The 20877-nt window shown below is 46.1% G+C and overlaps 1 protein-coding gene across 1 annotated transcript in view; it reads left to right on the forward strand.

The window, feature by feature from the left end:
* Vps11 (vacuolar protein sorting 11 homolog (S. cerevisiae)) overlaps positions 1–18674 on the forward strand; it is a 28622-nt gene extending 9948 nt beyond the window's left edge. The window contains exons 2-18 of the mRNA XM_005378298.2: positions 2392–2527; positions 6171–6375; positions 7494–7642; positions 7757–7892; positions 9438–9601; positions 10549–10796; positions 11845–12046; positions 12432–12583; positions 14012–14198; positions 14847–14993; positions 15082–15270; positions 15458–15619; positions 16287–16426; positions 16513–16715; positions 16842–17013; positions 17803–18025; positions 18172–18674. Of these exons, the coding sequence (XP_005378355.1) occupies positions 6189–6375; positions 7494–7642; positions 7757–7892; positions 9438–9601; positions 10549–10796; positions 11845–12046; positions 12432–12583; positions 14012–14198; positions 14847–14993; positions 15082–15270; positions 15458–15619; positions 16287–16426; positions 16513–16715; positions 16842–17013; positions 17803–18025; positions 18172–18336 (2826 nt within the window). The 5' untranslated portion in view covers positions 2392–2527; positions 6171–6188 and the 3' untranslated portion in view covers positions 18337–18674. The remainder of the gene's footprint in view (positions 1–2391; positions 2528–6170; positions 6376–7493; positions 7643–7756; positions 7893–9437; positions 9602–10548; positions 10797–11844; positions 12047–12431; positions 12584–14011; positions 14199–14846; positions 14994–15081; positions 15271–15457; positions 15620–16286; positions 16427–16512; positions 16716–16841; positions 17014–17802; positions 18026–18171) is intronic.
* The last annotated feature ends 2203 nt before the right edge of the window (positions 18675–20877 follow it).

Here is a 20877-nt window from a genome sequence, read left to right on the forward strand (position 1 = left end):
ATTCTGTCTTCACATTGACTCATTATATACTTTCAATGGAATCTTTTTTGTCTTTTTGAGACAAGGTCTCACCATGCAGTTCAGGCTGGCCTTGAGCTCACTTTGTAGCCCAGGCTGGTCTTGAACTTGCAATAATCCTCCTGCCTCAGCCTCCTGAGTGCTGGATTACAGGCATGTGCGACCATGCCCAGCTCAATGGAATTTTGTCTGTTTGTTTGTTTTTGTTCTTTTTTGGGGGGGGGCGGGTATGGGGAATTGAACTCAGGACCTTGTGCTTGCCAGGCAGGTGCTTATGCCACTGAGCTGTATCCCCGGCCCTCAATTGAATTTTTAATCTCCTAGATATCTGTTTGAATCTGTTTCATGGATTCCATTTCTTTCCCTTCCTGGGTGTTCATGGCTTCCATCATGTTCCTAAGCTCCTCTATTTTTCTTAATCTCTAAATGCTCTAGAGCAACTAACCATGTACTGAGGGCTGCTCAGACTGTCAGATACTTGTAAGAGGGACAATGGGAAATAAAAACAAAGAAACAAATTTCAGGGTACAAGGGAGACCAGAAAGAGTTTGCCTCTAGTGAACTGGCTCGACTACCTCCATGGTTGGCTGGCTTTTATTGGCTAGCAAGAAGTGCAAGGGGAGGTGTAGCACACATTTCATGGAAAAGTAACTATAGAAAATAGGTTGATAAGCATTAAGTTAATAAGGAATCAGACTTTCCCTAAAACCAAATACCTGTATTTTGACAACTGTCCTCAGCAGATGCTGTCTTGCCTCAGGAGGGCAAGGTTAGCATTATTCCACGGATAGCAGGGGGCATGTGGCCTTCTGTATACCTCCTGTTCATGAACCAAGGTCACCCTGACCTTGGGACAGTGGAGGGCTTACATCACATAGTTGAGGTGCCCCCATAGTCTATGACATAGCCTGGTCCCCAACAACGGGGTCTTTCATTTTGGTCACCATCTGTATAGTTATCGGAGAGATTATTTCTGATTTGATTTTCTAGAGCCTCATTCCTGTGCTTTACTTCTGCTGTTACCACTTCAGAAAGTCCAGGTACCTCATTGCCCCTGGGTTTGCTTTTAGTGAGCTGGAAGTCTGGGATTGCATCTTGTTCAAGTGTCTTTTGATTTTCTATTTTTTTAGTTTAATTCCTGAGTTGATGCTTGTAAATTGCTTATGGTAAGTTGCTTTATTGCTAGTATTTAGAACACTTAGGAAATGACTACTTCTCAGAGATGTCTTCTAGGTATAACTAGCTTTTAGGTTTGAATCTGTTGCAAGGTTCTACCTATTCAATTTTTGGGGGATGAGAAATTGCTGCCTATTTGGCCTAGCCCCTATTTCTTTGCCAGTGGCCTATAGTATTGTCTATGACCTTTAAGCAATCTCAGTCTCAGCATACCAAGAAGAAAAACTGATTAGGACAATTATGTCACCTTGGCTAAAGTAGTACAATCACCAATAACAATCACATCAAACGCAGCCTAGAAAATGACAGACTGTAATAACTATTAATTTGCCACCTTTAACTGGGTGAACTGTATTTGTGGTTTTTTTTTTTTTCTATTTGTGGTTATATATCACAATCTAAAACAAACCAGAAAATTGTATGAAGTTTATGTGTTCTTAATATGGTGATTTTACTCTCCAGGGAGAAAATTTAAAAGGGGCTGAGGGAGAAATAGAGAAATAGGAGAAGAAGAAAGAGATTAGAAGCAAAGCTGGAGGTGAAAGGAAGATTATTTGGACTTTGGTAAACTGTTGTAGAAGACAAGAAGGAAAGGAAGAAGAAGTAAAAACAAGAGCAGGAAACAATAACAACAAAAAGAAAACTAGAAACAATGTTCATACTCATACAAAAACAAGAACAAACAATAAAAAACCCAAAATTACAACAAGAAGAAGAAGAAAAAAAAAAAAGAGACATGCTCAAAATATAAATGAACAAACATGGTCATTAGCCACCACCCCAAGGAAAAGGCATGTATTTATATTTGGGCATGTCTCTGCTGTCACTGGTAGGCAGAGTGGACAGACAGAGCCCAGATCTGTGTTGATTAATCCCAACAAGCCAGCCATAGATGTACCATTGGGTAATGGATTATCCTAGCAAGCCTGCACCTTTAGTTCCCCTGATTCAGGCTGGTTTCTGGCTGAGGCCAGAACCTTATTTGTTCAGCCCTCAATACTACGTGGGCCTCCTGCCAGCTTGAACTTGGCTCCCTGCTGGCTTAAACTCAGCTCATTGAGCTCCTGCTGACTTGAACACGGTTCTGCCTCACCCTGACACCAGGAGCCACTAGAGGGAGCTCTCCTGCAGCTGCTGTGAGTTCCAAACTCAGTTGGCCCCTCTCAAGTTGGTCACCTCCCAATCTTTCTCTTCTAGGGGCACATCTGAGCCTGGATAATGCGCCAGCCACTGCAGTGTGCTGCATCCATTGCTCCACTCCACTGCTGTGTTTCTCTGTGGAGGCCTCTGGGGTCGCCATAAGTCTGCAGGTTCAAGCTAATCCTCCCGCATAGTAAGTCAGGGCTGGGGAGGAAACACCTCTCACCACCTCCTTCTCCTGCATTGAGGTCTTTCTTTTTGCTCTCCCCATGGGCTTCAATCCTCACCTCAGATCCTTTCTGGATCCTGGGGACCCACTTCCTTCTTCCTCACATTGCTGTATTCGTGTTTGGACACCAAATCTTGGAGAGGTGATTTCTCTGCTGTTCACCACTCTGCCATCTTCCTGGAAGTCCTCAAAGTTGTCTTTATGCAGGGGCCACCCTCACAGTGGGATGTGGAAGAGTACAGAGGGTCTGTGTGCACACTGGAGATTGGGAGGATCCAACTAAAAGTCTGCAATTCACTACAGTGTCCTGTGTGAGTTTGTACCAGTAGGCCAATCTGAAGTTCCTGAATTTAGACAAGTATAACTAAAGGACAAACCCTGGTATATGTTCTAACAGGTGTACAGAAAACTATCTAATTAGAGGTTAGGGAATAAAAGAGTTCTTATTTTCTATCCAAAGAACTTTGATGTTTTTGGCCAGAGAGAGTCATTTTAACTTCTTTGAGGCTGTTTCTCACTGGGGATAATGATAACTCTTCTGCAGATGAGTAGTATGAAGACTTCATGAAAAGTAAAAGCACTCTGACCAGTATAATTTGCTATATGAAGTTAAGGACTGGTTAGTGTCAGACCTTTTTATGCCTTTTCCTTGGGGTGGTGGCTAATGACCATGTTTGTTCATTTATATTTTGAGCATGCAGTACAATTCCAGACATAAGCAGTGCTCAAAATACATTTGTTAAATAGATGAGGGGAGAAAGGTAATAAGTCTGAAGAGGTGCCGTATGTTGCTCTGGAGGGCCTATCTCTGCCTTGATATTGCTTAATAAGAGACACAAAAATGGGAAAAAGACCAAGAGATTGAAGAAGGAAGGAGAGAGAAGAGGGTGAGAGGATGTAAAAAATAATTGAGATGTGTTACATGCTTGTATCAGCTTTCCACAATGAATGTAATCATTATATATGGCAAACATGTTCATTGTACTGATCAATTTTTTTTTAAAATTTAAGATTATACTTAAACAAATGAACAAAAGAAGTCCCAATACGGGCCAGGGATATAGCTCAGTGCTGCAGCACCTGCCTGGCAAGCACGAGGTCCTCAGTTCAATTCCTGGTTGAACACCCCACCACCACCACCACCAAAAAAGAAGACCCAGTAGGGCCAGCATGGTGGCACACACCTGTAATCCCAACACTCGGGAGGCTGATGCAGGAGGATCGTTGCAAGTTCAAGACCAGCCTGGGCTACAAAGTGAGCTCAAGGCCAGCCTGAATTGCATAGTGATACCCTGTCTCAAAAAAAGACCAAAAAAAAAAAAAAAAAAAAAAGACCCAGTAGGCAGGACCAGATTCACACATCAGAGCATCAGAGGAAGATCTCTGCCACTGGACTGCAGAGATCAACGATAAAGAGGATACCCTGTACTGTTCACATCTTTTTGCTTTATTAGTGCTTGTCTAATACATATTCCTCACACTTTTTTTTTTTGTACTGGGAATTGAACTCAGGACCTTGTGCCTGTCAGGCAGGTGCTGTGCTGCTGAGCTATATCCCCAGCCCCTCTTCATAGTCTTAATGATTGACTTGTTAGCATACTTTCTGAAAATTCTTCTTTTTTTTTTGGTCTTTTTGAGGCAGGGTCTCACTATGCAGTTCAGGCTGGCCTTGACTCACTTTGTAGCCCAGGCTGGCCTCAAACTCACAATAATCCTCCTGCCTCAGTGTCCCAAGTGCTGGAATTACAGGCGTGTGCCACCACGCCTGGCTACTACCTGAAAATTCTGATGAACAATAGGGAATATGCTGAGAAGGTGAAAATGAGTTCCATCTGCTCTCCCTTAGTGCTTCTGCCCATCAACTGGAACCCTGAAACAGTTCAAATATCTGTGCAGCAAAGAGGGGAAAAAAATAAGCTCAAAATCAGGACATTTGTGGGCCTGCGGGTAGCTATACCATTTCTTTCTGTCATTTTTCTCTTTAGACAAAGGAATGATACTCACCCTTCAATCACTGGAGGCAAGGGCATAGTCACCCACATTCATTCCTTCAACCAAACAGGGAACATCTATCAGGCTGTGCTAGGCCTAGTCCATAGTAAACAAGACACGGCTGTATACTCCAGGAAGTCAGACTGGTGTGATAAAGGGTACAATCTCCTGAGCCTGGTGTGGTGGTGCGAACCTGTAATCTTAGCTACTCTGGGGGCTGAGGCAGAGCAATCACAAGATGCAGGCTAACCTGGGCAACTCTTTAAGACCCTGCCTCCAAAATAAAAAAGGGTTAGAGATGTAACTCAGAATTAGAACCTGTGCTTAGCACATACAAGGCCCTGGTTCAGTCTCCAGGGCCTGAGGTGGGGGGAGTACACTAGTCTGAAAACAAGTTGTATGTGAGAATTGTGGACAAATAAACCTCACAAAACTAAACGCATGGCCACTTCTATACATGTCCATACTATCTCAAAATGACCGTATCTCTCCTGTGCATAGTTCCTTGTGGCCCACCAACATTATCCATGAAGACAACTCCTACTTGCATGGAAATCTGGGTTAGCCAGTGTTAAGAGTGGGCAGTAGCTAAGGAATATCTTGGACACTTGCCACATGCTAAATCACTCAGCTCTCAAACATGATACTTTCAGGCATTACTTGCTCTGTTCTTTTTCTGTCCCATGCCATACCACTAGAGAAATCGGGAGATCTGGGCAAGGTGGACAATGGCTGTAATCTCAGCATTTAGGAGGCTGAGGCAAGAGGATCATCCCAAATTTGAGACCAGCCTGCTAATGAGCCCTTGTCTTAAAAACAAACAAACAAACAAAAAAGCAAACCAAAACCAAAACAAAACAAAACAAAACTGGGAGAAGGCACAGGGTTCTGGGAGTTTGCTCCCTTATCAGTATCTTCCAGCTTCCTGAAGAAACACATTTTCAATGTCCTTTAAAGGGTCACAGGCACTGACAGGTGTATGCAAAAAGGAATACAAGTCACTGTGACAGACACAAACTTGTACTGCTCTACTAGAGCTGGAGTACTGGTTTCATGTATATTGCACCACTTGTACCCTAAAATAACCCTCTGAGCCAAAACAACTCATCAAGGCACAGTGGGTTACAATCACAAAACGCTTCACACGCCTTGCTTTTCTTTTTTTGAGACAGGGTCTTATTATGTAGCTCAGGCTGGCCTTAAATTCACTATGTCGCTCAGGCTGGCCTTGACCTCACTGTGTAGATCAGACTGGCCTCAAACTCGTGGCGATCCTCCTGCCTCCGCCTCCCCAGTGCTGGTATTACAGGCATGCACCGCTACCAACAGCAGACATGTCTTTTCTTGAGCTCTTGGTTGGTCTGCGTATTTTACAGAGGAGGACCTGATCCTCAGAGAGGTGACGGATCCACCTCTTAAGCATTCTAGATAGAGCCGCTATAGAGCCAGCAAACTACAGTGTGTAGCCACTGTCTCGCTCTAACGCAGAGAGCGCGCCAACCCACTCCCAACGTAGCTGCAAACTGTCACCCAGACCCGGGAGGCTCACGCGCAGGCTCACGGAAGCTGTTGGTCACATGATCCTGACTCTGCTCACGTGATGTTGTTTCTGGAGGTGGGGTCCTCCGCCAAGATGGCGGCGTACCTGCAGTGGCGGCGCTTCGTTTTCTTCGACAAGGAACTGGTGAAGGAGCCACTAGGCAGTGATGGGGCTGCTGCTGGGACGGCGCCTGCCTCTGGATCCACTGCTTCCAAGTTTCTTTGCCTTCCTCCTGGCATCACCGTCTGCGACTCTGGCCGAGGGAGCCTGGTTTTCGGAGATATCCTTCCTTTGGAGCTGTCTCTTCCCTCCCGGGAACCCTGAAGAGACCCAGCTGGAATGAAACAGTCGGAGAGGTTCGTGTTTAGCGCCACTTTTCGTTAGATGGGATCCCAGAGCTCTTCCGTGGCCTGAAGGAAGAAAGAAGAGCTCTAATTCGTCTGCTGAGCAGTCCAGGGCAAGTCATTTAACCTGTCTCGGCTTCGATTTCCTTATCTGTAAAAGGGGTGTAAATGCCAATTTGACAAGGTTATTTTTAAATCAGTTCCTCAAAATACATGCAACTTCCTTTAAAGATGAATACCTAACGCAGCATCTCTCCTGCCTGATATTGTGGGCGAGGAGGGAAATGAGACCAGGAGTTTGTTGCTTTGTTCTCCAGCTAAAATGTAGGGAAATCCTTTACATTTTGAAAGAGCTAGTTATCGTCTGTGTTTTGGTCTAAATACAGTAGCCCCCCCAGTGGATGACTGAAATTGCAGATAGTAGGGAAGCCCATAGGCGCTGTTTTTTTCCTACACTGATGTTCTTCAACTTAACGTAGGGTTATGTCCAGATAAACCCATCATAAGTTTAGAGTATCGTATGTAGGGTGTATTTAATATATCTGACCTGTCATAGTTTAGCAACACAGTACACTGTAGAATATCGATTTACCTTTGTGGTCCTCTGGCTGAGTGGGAGCTGCAGCTGGCTGAAGCAGCCCAGCATCGCAAGAGAACCTGTTTCCTTAAGCCAGGACAGGATCAGAATTCAAAATTCCGAGTACAATTTCTACTGAATGCATACCACTTTTAGACTACTGTAAATGAAAATTGTTGTTAGGGGGCTTTGTGTACATACGTATCTACCCTAAAGTTTAATTTGTGAGTTAGGTACAGGAGGAGATTAGCAACAAGAATTAATAATAAAATAGAAAATTTTAACAGTATATGGTAATAAAGTTATGTGAGTGTCATCTTTGAAAATATTTTAATTCCTTGTTACCCTGTACTGTAGTAATATTTTTAGACCTTCAGACTTTGGTTGACTACAGGTAACTGATAGCACAGAAAGTAAAACCATAGGGGGTATGACTATATCACTCACTGCAAAGGAGACTCCTTGACTACCCTGCACATATGGAAGGCCAAATCTGGTTCCTGCCACGCTCCCTACAGCTTACAGGCTTCCAGGCCTACAAACTACGGGTGACACACCTGTACCAACTGAAGCAGCACAATATTCTGGCATCTGTTGGTGAGGATGAAGAGGGTATCAACCCCCTGGTAAGTCCTAGAAAAGAAAGACTCAGAAGCCTGGGAATGTTTTTTGTTTTTTGTTTTTGTTTCTGTTCTTGTTGTAGGAAGAATAGTACTGACACGTCTGTGTTCTGTCCACAGGTAAAGATCTGGAACCTGGAGAAGAGAGATGGTGGCAATCCACTCTGCACGCGGATCTTCCCAGCCATCCCAGGAACCGAACCAACTGTTGTGTCTTGTTTGACTGTCCATGAAAATCTCAATTTTATGGCCATTGGTAAGCAGAAGGAAAGCAAGCTAACACTTCCTGATTCTTCATTGAGTTTTTTTCATAACAGCTCATTTGTGTTATTTTCACAAAATCACTTTGTACTAAACTGAGGCCTTCGAGATACTACAGTTTTGAATGGGAGCTAGGGATATAGCTCAGTGGCACAAGTGCCTGCCTGGAATAGGAAGAAATTTAGTTTTGTTCTTTGGTTTGTTTTTTCTTTTTTTGTTGTTTTTATTTTTTGAGACAGGGTCTCGCTATCCAGTTCAGGTTGGCCTTGAACTTACTATGTAGTCCAGCATGGCCTCAAACTTGCAGCAATCATCTTACCTCAGCCTCCTGAGTGCTGGTATTATAGAAATGCACCACCACGACTGGCCTGTTTTTTCTTTTTGTATTGTGGTACTGAAGATTGAACTCAGGACCTTCCAACTGAATTACACCCCCAGCAGTTTTCATTTTGGGATAGGGTCTAAATTGTCCAGTTCAGTTCAAACTTCAGTCCTCCTGTCTCAGCCTCCCAAGTGCTGGGTTTACAGGTGTGTGCTACAATACCTGGCTTACTTTTGTTTTTTAAAAATGAGTCAGTGGGAGCCAGGTGTGGTGGCACATGCCTGTAATCCCAGTACTCTGGATGCTGAAGCAGGAGGATCGTGAGTTTGAGACCAACCTGGGTTACACAGTGGTCTCAAGGCCAGCCTGAATTGCATAATGGGACTTTGTCTCAAGAGGACAAAAAAAAAAGACTCAGTATGCCCGGTATGGTGGCACACATCATTAATCTCAGGCTGAGGCAGGAGGATCACTGTAAATTTGAGGCCAACCTGGACTATATAGTGATACCTTATCTCAAAAAACAAATACAAAGCAAAATAAAAGCAAAAAGAAATTGAGGGGCTGGGGATATAGCTCAGCAGCACAGCACCTGCCTGGCAATTGCAAGGTCATGAATTTGATTCCTGGAACCCAAGAAAAAAAAAAAAAAAAAGGAAAAATGCTAAGAAATTGAGTCAGTGAGTACCAGTATTCAGCTTAACCATTAGAAAAGTTGAATATAAGGAAATAGCTTTTCCTTTCCTTTCCTTTCCTTTCCTTTCCTTTCCTTTCCTTTCTTTCTTTTTCTCTGTCTGTCTCTCTCCCTGTCTCCCTGTCTTCCTTTCTCTCTCTCCCCCTCTCCTCCTCTCTGTAGACAAGGTCTTGCTATGCAGTTCTGGCTGGCCTTAAACTCACTATGTAGCTCAGCCTGGGCTAGAACTCATGGTGATCCTCTTACGTCAGCCCTAGTGTAATAAAAGCTTTTTTTTTTTTTTTTTTTTAAAGTCTTTTTGAGACAGGGTCTCGCTGTGCAGTTCAGGCTAGCCTTGAGTTCACTTTGTAGCCCAGGCTGGTCTTGAACTCAAAACGATCCTCCTATCTCAGCCTCCTGAGTGCTGGGATTACTGGCATGTGCCACCATGCCTATCAAAAGCTTATTATTGGTAACAAGAGCCTCAGATAGTCTACCCTGATCATTTCAGTGTCATTGAAGTGCTGATTCTTGCTCTCCAACAGGTTTCACAGATGGCAGTGTTAAATTGAACAAAGGAGACATAACTCGGGACCGGCATAGCAAGACCCAGATTTTGCACAAGGGCAGCTATCCTGTTACTGGACTGGCCTTTCGCCAAGCAGGAAAGACCACTCACTTATTTGTTGTGACAACTGAGAATGTCCAGGTATAATCAAGGATACTACTCTTAGCCGGGCGTGGTGGCGCACGCCTGTAATCCCAGCACTTAGGAGGCTGAAGCAGGAGGATCGTTGTGAGTTTGAGACCAGCCTGGCTACAAAGTGGGCTCAAGGCCAGCCTCAAGTGCATAGTGAGACCCAGTCTCAAAAAGACAAAAAAAAAGAGAGAGAAAAAAGGATACTACTCTTATAAGCAGGCAGGCAACAAAGACCTTCTCATTGCTCAGTGGACTAGAGTAAGGAACTGATAGGACAGAAAGGAGTATTAAGATTTTCATCATATAGTCTTTTTTTGTGGGAGGGCAGTATTGGGACTTGAACTCAGGCAAGCGCTGTTCTACTGAGCTATATCCCCAGCCCCACCATATAGTTTTGAATCATTTGTCCAACTAAATATTTTATTTCTTTACTTAGGAGACTAGAGGAGCTAGACTTGGGAAAAGAACTCTGGTCTTATAGTTAAAAGACAGGATTTTTTTTTTAACCTAACTACTTAAGTGACATTAAACAAGGTCTTTTACCTTTCTGGTTCCTGGTGCTCCTAATTTATAAAACAGCCCACTTTCTCAAGAATACTTTGTGTGTGTGTGCAGTGCTAGGGATCGAACCCAGGGTGTTACACGTGCTGTGCATATACTTTACCACTGACCCACACTCCCAGCCTAGGAATACCTTTTGATAAAACAGTAAAAGGTTATCATATTTCTCTTATCTACAGAATTCCTGTACTAGGTAGTGATATTGCCTAAAAAAAAAAAGGCTCCTGCTTATATATTAATAGGTGAAGGATAGTTAATGGAGAAGGCCCACAGCCAAGGCAGTCTTGGGATGCTAAGTGGGGATAAAGAGCCAGGTAGAGATGGGGTGAACTTTATGAAGGCTCAGGTGGTACCTCTTTAAAGAAAATTGCTAATGCTCTTCTTATTTCTGGCAGTCTTATATAGTTTCTGGAAAGGACTATCCTCGCGTGGAGTTGGACACCCACGGTTGTGGCCTGCGTTGCTCAGCCCTAAGTGACCCTTCTCAGGACCTGCAGTTCATTGTGGCTGGGGATGAGTGTGTCTACCTCTATCAGCCTGATGAACGTGGGCCCTGCTTCGCCTTTGAGGGCCATAAGCTCATCGCCCACTGGTTTAGAGGCTACCTGGTCATTGTCTCCCGTGACCGGAAGGTTTCTCCCAAGTAAGGACTCCAGGGAGAGGCCTGGGTTTGTTCCTCACTATTAACCTGATTTTATTTTATTTTATTTTATTTTTTGTCTTTTTGAGACAGGATCATGCTATGCAGTTCAGGCTGGCCTTGAGCTCACTTTATAGCCCAGGCTGGCCTTGAAAGCGAAATGATCCTCCTGCCTCAGCCTCCCAAGTGTGATTTTAATGTCCTAATGCCTGGATCCTTCCAATTCCTACTTTGGTGTCATGTAGATCGCACTTCCACCAAGGCTCAGTTATGTTTTACTAAAAACATGTTTTTGCTGCACATGCTTACTGCCTACTCTTGGTGTGCTAAAATGCTCTGGAGAATTTAGACCCAGTATTGGGTTTTTTACTCTTTAGTCAAAATAAGTTGGGCATCACTAGCATACACAAAGCTCTGGGTTTGATCCTGAGTGAGACCTCACCCTCTAAGAAAAAATAGGGCAAAGGAGCAAGGGATTGTGTGGTGAGGAAATAGGAAAGCGGTGGGAAGCACTGGGGCAAAGTTCTGTTGGTGTTTTCCAGAGCCACTAAAAGTGGAAGCTGGGGTCTTCTGCATAAGAGAAGATGCGCTATTAGACACTGGCTTTTTTCCATTCAGTACTAAGCACAGTGTCCTACATATAACAGGAATTTGATGAGTATTTGTTAAATGAATGGATGTCTGAATGTACTTAATTTTCTGCTCTGTTGGCCTGGTTTAATTACAGAATCCCAAAAGGCAAGGTCAGGATTATATATTCTGTTTCTTTTTTTTTTTTTTTTTTTCTCCGGTACCAGGAACGGAACTCACGACCTTGTGCTTGCCAGGCAGGCGCTTTTTGCCGCTGAGCTAAATCCCCAGCCCCTTATATATTCTGTTTCTACTGCTACCAGCACAGTGCTGTATGTTACGGGACGAGCTGCTAGTGAGGCCCAAGAGGTGATTTGTTCTGGGAGGAATAGGCAGACCCAAAGTTACCATGGGAAAGGAAACAAAGGGGAGTTAAGACAAAAGTGGCTCAAGTATCTGCTGTTTTTTCTTCCTTACACAGGTCAGAGTTTACCAGCAGGGACTCACAGAGCTCTGACAAGCAGATTCTCAACATCTATGACCTGTGCAACAAGTTCATAGCCTATAGTGCTGTTTTTGAGGATGTAGTGGACGTGCTTGCTGAGTGGGGCTCCCTGTACGTGCTGACGCGGGATGGGCGGGTCCACGCACTACAGGAGAAGGACACACAGACCAAACTGGAGGCAAGGCTACCAGGTTCCCGGGGCTGCCACAGCCACCTAGAAGCAACTACTGGACCAGGTTTCCTAAGTCACCCAGACCCAGGGTGATTTGTTTGGTTCATGATCTTATGGCTTTCTTAGAGTAGGATTACAAAGTAAGTGGGCCAGGATGAGGTTTTAGAGGGAAGTAATGGCTAGGAGCCTGTACCCTTTCTCGGGGTTTTGTTTGCAGAGACTCTTACAAGGCATGGTGATACTGGTCTTGGGATATCCGGGAGGTCTGTCTCTGTCTGGGATCTAGGCAGGTTGGAGTTGTAGGACTGTCTGGTTTGTGTGTTGCAGGCAGATTTTGGGAAAGTGTCTTCTCAGGATTTCTACCAATTTTCTAACCCCTCTCACCTCCTAGATGCTGTTTAAGAAGAACCTATTTGAAATGGCAATTAACCTGGCCAAGAGCCAACATCTGGATAGTGATGGGCTGGCCCAGATCTTCATGCAGTATGGAGACCATCTCTATAGCAAGGGCAACCACGATGGAGCTGTCCAGCAGTACATCCGGTCAGTCTGGAGGGGCTAGGAGTGGAGCTGTGAATGCAGAGCTGGGCAGCTAGACAGCTGAAACCCATACTGGGGGAGGAGCTTGAGCACCGGAGCTATTTGTGTTTCCTATGGAAACTGCCCCTCAAATGAGGTGACATCTTGTTGGAAAGGGAATATTTAGTTTCAGATGTTACATGACTAGTCTGCAACTGAACTGATAATTCTCATTTTAAACTTCAGGTTGACCTTTGTGAAATTTCTTTTGACTTGATTTTTTTTTTTTTTTTTTTTAAAGAAAAAGGTACTAATTCTTGAAATTTCTGTCCCAATAATGAGTTTTGTAATACTATCCTTTTCCCAGCCTCTCTAGAATTCCTCTTTTCAGTCTAATATAAGAACTAGTGCTGGCCACTGTGTTCTCTCTTGCCTGCCCTCACACTGTAGGTATACTTCTTTTTCTACCTTTACTTGCCCCAATCTTGCTTTGCAGAGCCTGTTTCTTTTCCTACGTTTCATAAAACTTTGATACCATAAACAAATAAACAAAAAACCCTGTACTTACCAAGCATGGTGGCACATGCTTGTAATACCAGCATTCTCAGAAGCTGAGGCAGAAGGATTGCAAGTTCAACCTCAGCCTGGGCTTTTTTTTTTTTAGTGGGGGCGTTCTGGTACCAGTAATCAAACTCATGACCTCACACTTACCAGGCAGGCTCTGTGCCACTGAGCTAAATCTCCAGCCCCTTCAGCCTGGGCTTTTAACTTGAGAAACCCTGTCTCAAAATTTAAATTTTTTTTTTTTTTTGTCCTTTTGAGACAGGGTCTTGATATGCAGCTCAGACTGGCCTTCAGCTCACTTTGTAGCCCAGGCTGGTCTCGAACTCACAACGATCGTCCTGCTTCAACCTCTCAAATGCTGGGATTACAGGCGTGTGCCACCATGCCTGGCTCAAAATTTAAAATTTTTTAAAAAGGTTCAGGGTATAGCTTATGGGCCATGGGTTCAATCCCCAGTACCCACCCCCCCAAAAAAAATCCCCCAGTACCAAAAAAAAGTAAATTGGCAGTGGAACCTTGTTACTCAGTATGGTTTAGTCTCATAGCACTGATATTACCTGGGGTTTTGTCAGAATTGCACACTCTAAGCCGGGCGTGGTGGCGCATGCCTGTAATCCCAGCACTCAGGAGGCTGAGGCAGGAGGATCATTTCGGGTTCGAGACCAGCCTGGGCTACAAAGTGAGCTCAAGGCCAGCCTGAACTGCATAGCGAGACCCTGTCTCAAAAAAAGACAAAACAAAAACAAAAAGAATTGCACACTCTTAGGACTTAGCCAAGACCTCCTGAAACAGAATTGGCATTTTAACAAGATCTTCGAGTTGGTTCCTGTGCACATGTGTTTGAGAAGTACACTGATCCAGGTGCTCTTGATATCCACATCTCCCTAGAACCATTGGGAAGCTGGAGCCATCCTATGTGATCCGCAAGTTTCTGGATGCCCAGCGCATCCACAACCTGACTGCATATCTGCAGACTCTGCACCGACAGTCCCTGGCCAATGCTGACCATACCACCTTGCTCCTGAACTGCTACACTAAGCTCAAGGACAGCTCGAAGTTGGAGGAGTTCATCAAGGTGCAGGCTGGTGTTGGGAGGGGTGATTCCTAGAGGGTCCCACGGAGCATGAGGTGGCTCTACCAGCATTTGTCTGTCTTCAGCAGGACACAGGGAAAGGGGTGACTTCACTTGAGAACCAGCATCCTGTACTATATAAATGGGGAAGGGGAGGAAAGCTTTGTGTCACCAGAAGTGGCCTGTAGTTAGGAACTCTGAGAAGGAGGCTAGCATGTTTTCAAAGTGTGAAGCCAGGCCTGGTGGCGCACACCTATAATCCCAGCACTTGGGCAGCTGAGGCAGGAGGATTGCTGTAAGGTTTTTTTTTTTTTTTTTTTGGTTTTTCTCTAGTACCAGGAATCGAACTCACAATCTTGCACTTGCCAGGCAGGCACTGTGCCGCTGAGCTAAATCCCCAGCCCCCGGATTGCTGTAAGTTTGAGACCAACCTAGGCTACATAACAAGACTGTGTCTCAAAAAAAAAAAAGCATAGGGGCAGGGGATTTAGCAGTGCCTGCCTGGCAAGCGTGAGGTCTTGAATTTTGATTTCTGGTTCCCTCCTCCAAAAAGCATGGGCTTTATTATCATTTTAGGAATGTGTCTTAATCTCAAGATCCCTTCTCCAGCCACCTCTTTGTGAATGATTTTTTATAATGTCTCCCTGGCAGACAAAGAGTGAGAGTGAAGTCCACTTTGATGTGGAGACAGCCATCAAGGTCCTGCGACAGGCTGGCTACTACTCGCACGCACTCTATCTGGCTGAGAACCACTCACATCATGAGTGGTACTTGAAGATCCAGCTAGAGGACATTAAGGTGGGTGAGGTAGAGCTCTGGATTGATGAAAGCACTTCCTAGTGGGTGAGCACAAGTAGATACTACTCTGTCCTTTACCTGTCCACAGAATTATCAAGAAGCCCTTCGGTACATCGGCAAGCTGCCTTTTGAGCAGGCAGAGAGCAATATGAAGCGCTATGGCAAGATCCTGATGCACCACATACCAGAGCAAACAACACAGTTGCTGAAGGGCCTTTGTACTGACTATCGACCCAACCTGGAAGGCCGAGGCGACAAGGAGGTGCCAGAGTGCAGGGTAAGACCTAGGACAGTGGTGGTGAACCTATGGTATGCGTGCTGCAGTGGGCTGTTCCATCATTGAAAGCTCTGAAAGGTTTGCCATCACTGACCTGGGGGAATAGCATTGGCAGTAGGGATTACTTAGGGGACTTCTGGGTACCAGGCCCACTCACTCAGCCTCCTCTCTCCTTCCCCAATTCCAGGCCAACTCTGAAGAGTTCATCCCCATCTTTGCAAACAACCCAAGAGAGCTGAAAGCCTTCCTGGAGCACATGAGTGAAGTACAGCCGGACTCACCCCAGGGCATTTATGACACACTCCTTGAGCTGCGGCTGCAGAATTGGGCCCATGAAAAGGATCCTCAGGTGAGGCCCCAGCAGAGCTGCAGGAGGTGCTAGAGAGTGCTTTTGTTTGTTTTTTTGTTGCTGTTTTCTTGAGACAGGTTCTTGCTCTGTAGTTTAGGCTGGCCTCAAACTCACTATGTAGCCCAGACTGGCCTCGAACTCGGGCAGTCCTCCTGCCTCAGCCTCCCAAGTGCTGGGATTATAGGCGTGCACCATGTACTATCACACCCAGCTGATGAGACAGTTCTTGTGCTGGGGGCCTTGCTAGGTAATAGAGTGCCTGCCCAACATGTCTGAAGCTCTGGGTTCAACCCTGAATGCCACCACTGAAAAAACAACAGTTCTTGCTATTTCCACTCTTGTATTTTTTTTTTTTTTTGGTCTTTTTGAGACAGGGTCTCGCTATGCAGATCAGGTTGTCCTTGAGCTCACTTTGCAGCCCAGGCTGGTCTTGAACTCGCAATGATCCTCCTGCCTCAGCCTCCCAAATGCTGGGATTACAGGCATACGCCACCACACCCGGCTCACTCTTGGATCTTTGTGGCTGCCTTTCACTAGACCAGTGACACTTTACCTCTGCAGCTAAATGGTCTCCAACAAAGAGGAAATTAGACTGAGGAGAAAAAACAGTTGACTGGGCTTGTCCCAAGAGACCTTGTGATTTTCCCCTTATGTCCATCTTCCCTAGGTCAAAGAGAAGCTTCACGCAGAGGCCATCTCCCTGCTGAAGAGTGGCCGCTTCTGTAATGTCTTTGACAAGGCGCTGGTCCTGTGTCAGATGCATGACTTCCAGGATGGAGTCCTTTACCTCTATGAGCAGGGGAAGTTGTAAGTCTGGAGATTTCCAGAGGAAGGGGCAGATCCAGGTAACTTTCCAGGGGCAGCCACTGAGGTGTGCCTTTCCCCCCGCCCAGGTTCCAGCAGATCATGCACTACCACATGCAGCATGAGCAGTACCGGCAGGTGATCGCCGTGTGCGAGCGGCACGGAGAGCAGGACCCCTCCCTGTGGGAGCAGGCCCTCAGCTACTTTGCCCGCAAGGAGGAGGACTGCAAGGAGTATGTGGCCGCTGTGCTCAAACACATTGAGAACAAGAACCTCATGCCTCCGCTTCTTGGTACGTGGGATGGGGTGGTTAGATAGCAGGCTGCTGACAGGGGCTCTGCAGCAAGGTGCCCTTCAGCTTTACCCCGAGGGTGCTTTTTGGTTCATTGTCTTATTTCCTCTCTGATTCCATTCTCAGTGGTGCAGACCCTGGCCCACAACTCCACAGCCACCCTGTCCGTCATCAGAGACTACCTGGTGCAAAAACTGCAGAAACAGAGCCAGCAGATTGCACAGGATGAGCTGCGGGTGCGACGGTACCGCGAGGAGACCACCCGAATCCGCCAGGAGATCCAAGAGCTCAAGGCGAGGTACCAGCACCTGAGTATATGGAGGGGAACAGGGGTGAACTTGGTCTTCACAGGTTGTACTTTTCCAAGCCCCTATTGGGTTGTACGCACTATTGTGAACAGCACAGAGAAGAAATCCTGCTTTGGACTGGGGTATAGCTCCATGAAAGTGCATTTGCCTAGCAAGAACCAGCCCTGATTTCCATCCCCAACACCACACACACACACACACACACACACACAAGTCCTATTTTCTTGGCACTCACATCATTGAAGGACAGAGAAACAATAAACACCTTAAACAAGCAAAGCATTACAGTGTGCTGGTGGTAAGTTCTGAGGAGAATAACTGAGAAAGGGTGAGAAGCAGGGATTCACAGCAGCAAGGCGGGGCTGGGGGTGCTGTGGCTGGAATCAGGCCCTTGCGTATGCTCAGCAAGCTCTCTACTGCTGAGCTATACCTCCAGCCACCACCTCCCCCTCGTTTTTTTCCTGCAACGAATGCCACAGTTTTGGGTAAGGCAGGCAGGAAAGACCTCACCACACACTTCAAAGGGAATTCAGTGGCACTTGTGACACTTGAGAGAGGGAACCTATCCCCCTGGGTTACTTGTGCTTCCTGAAACTCACTGGAGGCCTGGGGTTGTTGCCCTTACTTAACTCCCTGTAGGTGCTAAGAAAAGCAGGTGGGGTCCGGGTCCCTTCACAGGGACCTTTCCTCCTCTGAGCCAGCTGCCTTCTCTCTCTCTCCTGGGCTCTTGGACCTGCCCTCACTCTTTGACACTCATTTCTGGTACCCCTTGCCTGTAGTCCAAAGATTTTCCAGAAGACCAAGTGCAGCATCTGTAACAGTGCCTTGGAGTTGCCCTCAGTCCACTTCCTGTGTGGCCACTCGTTCCACCAGCACTGCTTTGAGAGTTACTCAGAAAGTGATGCCGACTGCCCCACCTGCCTCCCGGAAAACCGGAAGGTCATGGATATGATCCGGGCTCAGGAACAGAAGCGAGATCTGCATGATCAGTTCCAGCACCAGGTGGGCATGCGTGGGCTGCATGGGGCAGGGGGCTGCCACCAGCATCAGAGCCCCCTGAGCACTGCAGGGCTTGTTTCCTTTCTCCTCAGGTAGGAAATAAGCATTTTAATTCTGATTCTTTGTTGCTCCTTCCTCTGTCCCTGCAGCTCAAGTGCTCTAACGACAGCTTCTCTGTGATTGCTGACTACTTTGGCCGAGGTGTCTTCAACAAATTGACTCTGCTGACCGACCCTCCCACAGCCAGACTGACCCCTAGCCTGGAGGCCGGGCTGCAGCGGGACCTGCTTATGCACTCCAGGAGGGGCACTTAAGCAGCTCACTGGGAAGGATGTGATCCTGGGCACAGCTGGATGGACATGGGACTGCAGTGGACTATGGCTGCACAAAAGGCAAGCAGACATGCACATGGCTCCAGTCTGACATGATGCCACTGCCCTCAGGACTCAAGGGGACTTTCTTTTCCTGCCACCTCCTTTGCCAGCTTGCTGTCCCTCCCACTGACTAGCAGTGTAGAGTATTCCAGACCAGTGGGGGAGGGCACCTCAGCAACCACAGAGTATGGACAATAGCTACTTTATTCTCTATTCAGGAGCACCAGGCTGTGCTTGGGTCCTTGCTCAGAGTCTATAAATAAAGCACTATAATGATAGGAGGGCTGAAGGATTTATTTTGATTTTTTGATTTTTTTGATACAGGGTCCCGATATGATGGTTCATACTGGCCTCAAACTCAAGATTCTTGTGCCTCAGCCTCCTGGATGCTGGGATTATGGGAGTGTGCCACCACACCTAGCCTTTGAAGCATTTTTTCTGGAGTCTTCGTATTGATTCTTAATTGTGCATAATGTACTTTTCGTCTGTTCCAAAGCCCCAGTTCCTTTCCTATAGACTTCCTTGCAGCGGGTGGGCCTGTAGATTCTAGCATAGTTCCCTCTACTGAATAGAAGGCATAATGAGCCAGGCACAGTGATCCAAGCCTATAATCTCAGCCACTTGGGAGGCATAGTCAGGATTACAAGTGTGAGGCCAGTCTGGGCAACCTGTGAGACCCTTGTCTCAAAAAATAAATATTGCTCAGGGTAAAGACTGTGTGTTTGATCCCAGCAGACATACACCCCCAAAAGGAAAAAAGGTTCAACTGAGCTCCAAGAGCAGCCTAAACAAGAGCCTTTGGGTTTTTGTGTTCAGGAAATATTCAAGCAGGAGACAGATTCTGGCAGGGAACCTTGGGCGTAGTATGCCATCCTAACGGATAGGTTGATGTCCTGCTCTACTCAAGTGATACCAAGTGATAGAATAAATCTTACAGGCTTTTTTTTTCGTGGTGGTGGTGTTGCGGATTGAACTGAGGATATTTTTTGCCCATGGTAGGAGAGTGCTGTATCACCGAACTTTCCCTCTGCCCCACTGAAACACTTTTCCCTCTTTGAGGCTATCAGCTAGCTTTATGTTACTGGTGTCCATGTGTAATCTGGGGCATACTTCCTGTCCAAAAAAAAAGCCTCCAACAGGATTATTTAACTGAAAGAAGTAACATGGACATTTAAGTAGCCTTCAAAAACACAGTACTGGCTGGCCATGGTGATGCACACCACTTACCTGCCAGCACTCTGGAAGCTGAGGCAGAAGGATCGCTGCGAGCTTGAGGCCAGCCTAGGCTACAAAGTAAATTCAGGGCCAGCTGAACGGCATAGTGAGATCCTGTCTCAAAAAGACAAAACAAAACAAAACAAAAATGTAGTACTGCATGATGGCACATTGTAATCCCAGCACTCTGGGAGGCTGAGGCTAAGGTGATTTAGCAAGACTCTGTCTCAAACTGAAATATGAAAAGGGCCAAGAAAGAACCAGAAAGTCTCAGTAGCTCAGTTTGAAGCCCTAAGTCTGGCTCCAGCACACAAGATAATAATGTGGTAGTGGCGCTCTCATTTCACTTGTCTTTAGGCATATCCTTTAATTCCTCTGAACCAGTTTCTCATTTTTAAAAACACAAATGCCAAGCCAGGCATGGTGCCACACACCTGTAATCCCAGGATTTGGGAAGCTGAGAATTATTGTGCATTCGAGGCCAGCCTGAACTACATGGTGATACTCTATTCTATCTCATTTAAAGAAAAAAAAAAAAAAAAAAAAAACAACCCGTGCTGCTTATTTCAGAATTACAGCAAAGCTAAGTTTATTTGTTTTTTGTTTTTTTTTGGTTTTTCTCCGGTACTGGGAACCGAACTCACAACCTTGCGCTTGCCAGGCAGGCGCTTTGCCGCTGAGCTAAATCCCCAGGCCCCAAAAGCTAAGTTTAAACGGAGCAAAAAAAAAGTTGGAACAGAACAGAGTGCCACATAAATTGCACTAATTACTTGTGCCACTTGGTGAGATGAAGTTGTAGAATTAAGCATGGAGTCTTCTGGAATGGCCCTTTTAGAAGTCGATGAATGATGCCCAGCGTGGACCGGGTGGGGTGTGGTCCGCTGAGGCACAGGTTGTAATTCCCGCCCAGAGCCAGGTCCTTCCCCTTCGAGGGCGGGCGCAGGACCTGACCATGAGCCCTCCGCAGGTTCCTCAGTATCTTGCACTTGAAACCTAGCATTTTAGGGTTAATAGAGCCTCCTTTTCCTCTAGGGCACGATTAACTTCTGCTTAACTCACAGTAGGAGGGGACTGGAGATAATTTATAGATAGAACCGGCAGGAGACCTGCCCTCTGACACAGGTTTTCACACGTGTAATCCCAGCTCCTCGCGGGCCTAAAGCAGGAGGATGGCAAGTTTGGGGAGCAGCCTGGAAGTGCGACCCTTTCTCAAAATTTAAAAAAAAAGGGGGGGTGTATCTCAGCGCTACCTGACTTCACTCTTCA

The sequence above is a fragment of the Chinchilla lanigera genome, unplaced genomic scaffold (genome assembly GCF_000276665.1).
Source record: "Chinchilla lanigera isolate Chin_1 unplaced genomic scaffold, ChiLan1.0 scaffold00011, whole genome shotgun sequence".
In the NCBI taxonomy this organism is placed as follows: Eukaryota; Metazoa; Chordata; class Mammalia; order Rodentia; family Chinchillidae; genus Chinchilla; species Chinchilla lanigera.